This window comes from Mizuhopecten yessoensis, unplaced genomic scaffold (assembly GCF_002113885.1).
Source record: "Mizuhopecten yessoensis strain PY_sf001 unplaced genomic scaffold, ASM211388v2 hete_36165698, whole genome shotgun sequence".
NCBI classification, from domain to species: Eukaryota; Metazoa; Mollusca; class Bivalvia; order Pectinida; family Pectinidae; genus Mizuhopecten; species Mizuhopecten yessoensis.
This window is the reverse complement of record NW_018485234.1, coordinates 299-4,566: the sequence shown is the minus strand read 5'-3', so window position 1 is coordinate 4,566 and position 4,268 is coordinate 299. Positions and strand designations below refer to the sequence as shown.

Here is a 4,268-nt window from a genome sequence, read left to right as displayed (position 1 = left end):
TTTTTTTTGCAATTAAATATATTTTTCGTGAAATGACAAAAGTAGTGGTAAACGGAGCAGGTCTGAGTGATGAAGGGCCCGACTGATTTCTTAATTAACAGTCACAATGGGGGAGAGATTGGAGCTACCGGCTAGTTGTGAACTAAGATTTATGTAACAGATGTGAGACTGTATCTCGCACAGCAGGGATTCTCGCCAAGCTGCGGATGACATTCAAATGTTGGTGTTTCTAATATGATAAGAGGATCTTTGATCTGCCCTAACTGCTGAAAGCCTGTATGTGTGCCCCCAGTAATTTTTACAGATTCCTTTTATCAGAAAATCCTGAATCTGTAGAAGCATTGGGTTTGTTACAAGGGAGGCCCTGGACTGCTCCATACATCAAAGGGCCGTGTTTACTTTGAAGCCCACAGTAAGGTTTGCCCAGACTTAAATTATTCAATATAAACACCACATTCTGTCTAACATGTTGTAGCATGCCACCGTCTACCAGTTGTATCATCATCCTTCTTCTACAGTTGGTAGTAGTAGTAGTAGTAGTACATTTCTTTCGCAATCGATGCCCTTAAAACCCTGAGAGACTGATTTAACTCCCTTACACAGCCAATAAGCCGTTACCCAATACCCTTGAGATGGACTACAAACTGACAAACTATTAGCCTGAACACAGGGAAATGTAACCTGACCCCGACTCCCCTATATATAGCTGTTAATACCAATGAATTAGGGAGGCATACTACAGTTACATCATGACCCCAACCTTTTATTGGTTGAGTAGCCCTTTTATAGTTGTACTGTCATACCCAAATCTAGTGCTATCTATATATATATTTGATACTGTCATCCATGTAATTTTCATAAATACTTATTTCTGTGACAGCGTTTTGAATGAGTTATCAGAAGGATCCAAAATCGTGGAATACACAGTAAGTTATAAATATCCCTGTCAAAATATGTACGTATATTTTTTCATAACATTTTTAGTTTGCTTTGTTCATTATTTTCATCAAATTGACATCAACCTTTACATATCACAAAATACAAGTGTACGTAAAAGGCGTTAACTATATATCATAAGAGCACCATAAACTGGACCTATTTATTGCCAATCACAGGGCCTCTTACATATTGGTTGAACAACCAATCACAGGACCTGTTACATATTGGTTGAACAACCAATCACTGGGCCTGTTACATATTTGTCAACAAACCTACTTTGCAAACCACTCATAGGCTCTATAACATAACCGTGTTGAATCCAGATCTGAATAACTACATACAAAATTCTGTTACAAACACGCGGGACCTTTTGTATGTTTGTGTCCCCCACGGGGCAGACTTCGAAGCTCTACTTCATGACCAAATTGTTCAAATTTTATGGATATATGTACAGAGTCTATTATATTTTCTTCAACATAATACAACATGATTCACAAATACCATGTTTGAGAAATAAAACTATACTATGCAGTATTTTTACTTACTTTTCTGTTGACGGATCCATAGCGTTTGGCACAGCCATCGGCGATATGGACTCGATCATGCTTATTCCACTGTCTATGTTGCTGCTTGTATCCGAATGTTTACGATTAGCACGGCGTGTAGTCCGACCCCTATCTGTAGTTTCACTATTTCCTGACCCTTGTCCACGCGCACTAGAATTAGCATCACCCGGCCAACAACTCACATGTTGCTGAGCCTCAATTTCAATATATGTCTTGGACTTAGGGTCACGCGAATGATGGTGATGATGGTGATGGTGAATGTGACGATGTGTTTCCACGTTAGGTTTTTCCTCGCCCATTCCACTGTCAAACGAGGAATGATAGTCTGGACGTTTCTTGTGAAATGATTTGTTGTGCACTGCAGATGGCAAGGTGTTGGGCAAGGGCATTGTCTGATTGGGATTTGCCGATGACTTGCGATCGGCTGCCGACCTCTTTAGTGACGGTGACTGTTGTCCAGGCGACCGAGTGGGCGTCTGTTGAGCGGAGCTCTCCCATATTCGGGACACATGATCCTCCAGAATGCTATTCGGATTGTCGTCGTCCATTATCACAGCAGATGTCATTAAAGGCATAGAGGTAGCAGAGGACGTATTCCTCAACATTGCCGACCGGTCAAGTGACCGATCTAATCTGTCTATTGACCGATCCATGGATCGATCTATTGACCGGTCTATAGACCTGTCGAGTCGTTCGAGTCGGTCTACGGATCGATCCACAGTCCTGTTTAACATTGATCTATCCACTTCCTCCAGGTCGGACTGAAAAAATGGGAAAGACTATTAAAATCTCACATTATGTACAATATAATTAAAATCAAGATCAAAATCAATAACTACACATTGTTTCCTCCTTGTTTTTCAATCTCTTTTTATACTCTAGAACAAGATATCATTCAAGACCATTGAATGATCCATTTCAAAAGCTAAAACATTGACATCCTCGCTTCTTTGAAAAGCAGTCATTTTTTTCAATTGACAGTCTCAATTGGCATTTATTACAATAAAACTTCATTATATCAATAATTTTAGGTGTTTTTTCTCTCAATATTTCAAAAAGATGACGTGAAACAACACAATTATTGTGTTATCTTGTCAAAGAACTGAATATGGTAAACAAGCTTACCTCTAAAATCCTACTCATAGAGGCATGAAGTTTCTCCTCTTTCTCCCGCTCCTTCAAAACTCGCTCCAGCTTCTCCATCAGCAGGGCTGCAAACTTTTTAGGATTCACTTCAGCAATATTGGAGTCCTTTGGTGCTCTCTGAGTACGCTGCAAAACAAGCAAAATATTTTCTGTAAACTGAGAAGATGAAAACCTTCAGTCAAATGTACAACTCTGTTTCATGACAAGTTTCCCTTAATCAGAATCCTGGACCAACACGGTAGAGCTTCAGCATTGTTAACCAAACATTTACCAGTTAAAATATTTCAAAATATTATTTTTTTCGCAAATAATTCAAAATATGCACGACGTTTCATTCTTTTCATATTTACATGAATGTTTTGAACCCAAACACAGGCAGTTTACTTTCGTTGAGAAAATAATAGTGAAAATGATGGATGTCGCAATGAAATGAGCAAGTTATATAAAAGCCTGTAGGACTTAAGCTTCAAACAATACGAGTCTGATGACCAAACAGGGACCGGGATAGGCTGGTGTATGTAAATTGTATATGAATACATGTATCAAACACCTCATTGCCTTTTGTCTACAGGGATGTCATGCTCTCTGAAGCCTTTATGCCCTGATATATTAACTAGGAAAACAGCCTTTGAGTCCACAAACATGATACAAATCAACCCGAGCCATCAAAGCCTGTTTTCAAGCCTTTGTTGTCATCCGATTGTTTTTGAAAGTATATCCTCCAGGATGTTTTCTACCTGCACTTTCTATTTGTTCTAACTGTGGCTAGGTTTATTTATACCGGATCAAATGAAAGAATTATTGCAGCATCGCAGCATATCAAAAAGACGAAAACAGCAGATGTGTTCATAAAATTTTTGAAACAGATGCAAAATTTATTTTCCTTGATTACAAGCTACAGTAGATTGTTTTGCAGTCGGGAACTGTTGTTTATTTTAAAATCACAAAGGGGATTTATTTCAACACAGGACCCAGTTCAAATATACCTGTAAAACAACCTGTGACAAGCCGTGATCGTATAGAGCTATTAAGGTCCCCTTTTGTCTTCTCTCGTTTGTTTGTTAATTGTTTTTATCTGTATGGATCTTTCAAAAACAAAACAAAAACGAAAACCAACATGAAAAGGGTCTATTTCCTTATATCCAGGCGCACACAGAAACAATGAAAAGCAAGTGTGTGCATTATTAATTAAACATCACACACAAAAAACGCCCGATATCTTCATCAAAGATCAGACAACATGTAAGTGTGGCTTCTGAGGTAAGTTCTGCCTTGTTCTCCGAGATTTCAAAGGCCGAACCGCTAACAGGACAGGGCAAAGTGATGAAACCTTCAATAGTTTATGAAATATGCAGGTAAAATGTCTGCCGCAAACATTCGAGTGATGACTGGGTTTTGACATGAAAGAGATCCACTAACGGCTGCCTCGCTTTTTGCTTCACTTTCAACAATCAACATAACTAGGGACCAGGGGCTGTGATCCAACAGATGTGATACACTTGAAATGCAAGTATGGGTGTGTCTGGTTTTTTTAAATTCGTACTTTTATTTTTTGAAACACAAACAGATCTGAAGGAGTTGAAAAGTTGTTAGATTTGCGTACAAAGGAGTGGGGGT

General features: G+C 38.8%; 1 protein-coding gene across 1 annotated transcript; it reads right to left on the bottom strand.

Moving 5' to 3' along the window:
- Positions 1-1,465: 1,465 nt before the first annotated feature.
- LOC110444718 (axin-1-like) lies at positions 1,466-2,777 on the bottom strand (the record flags this gene model as incomplete). The annotated part of the gene is made up of 2 exons (XM_021489082.1): positions 1,466-2,266; positions 2,631-2,777. Coding segments are annotated over 2 exons (933 nt in total), but the record flags the coding sequence as incomplete, so codon positions are not given.
- Between the last annotated feature and the right edge of the window lie 1,491 nt (positions 2,778-4,268).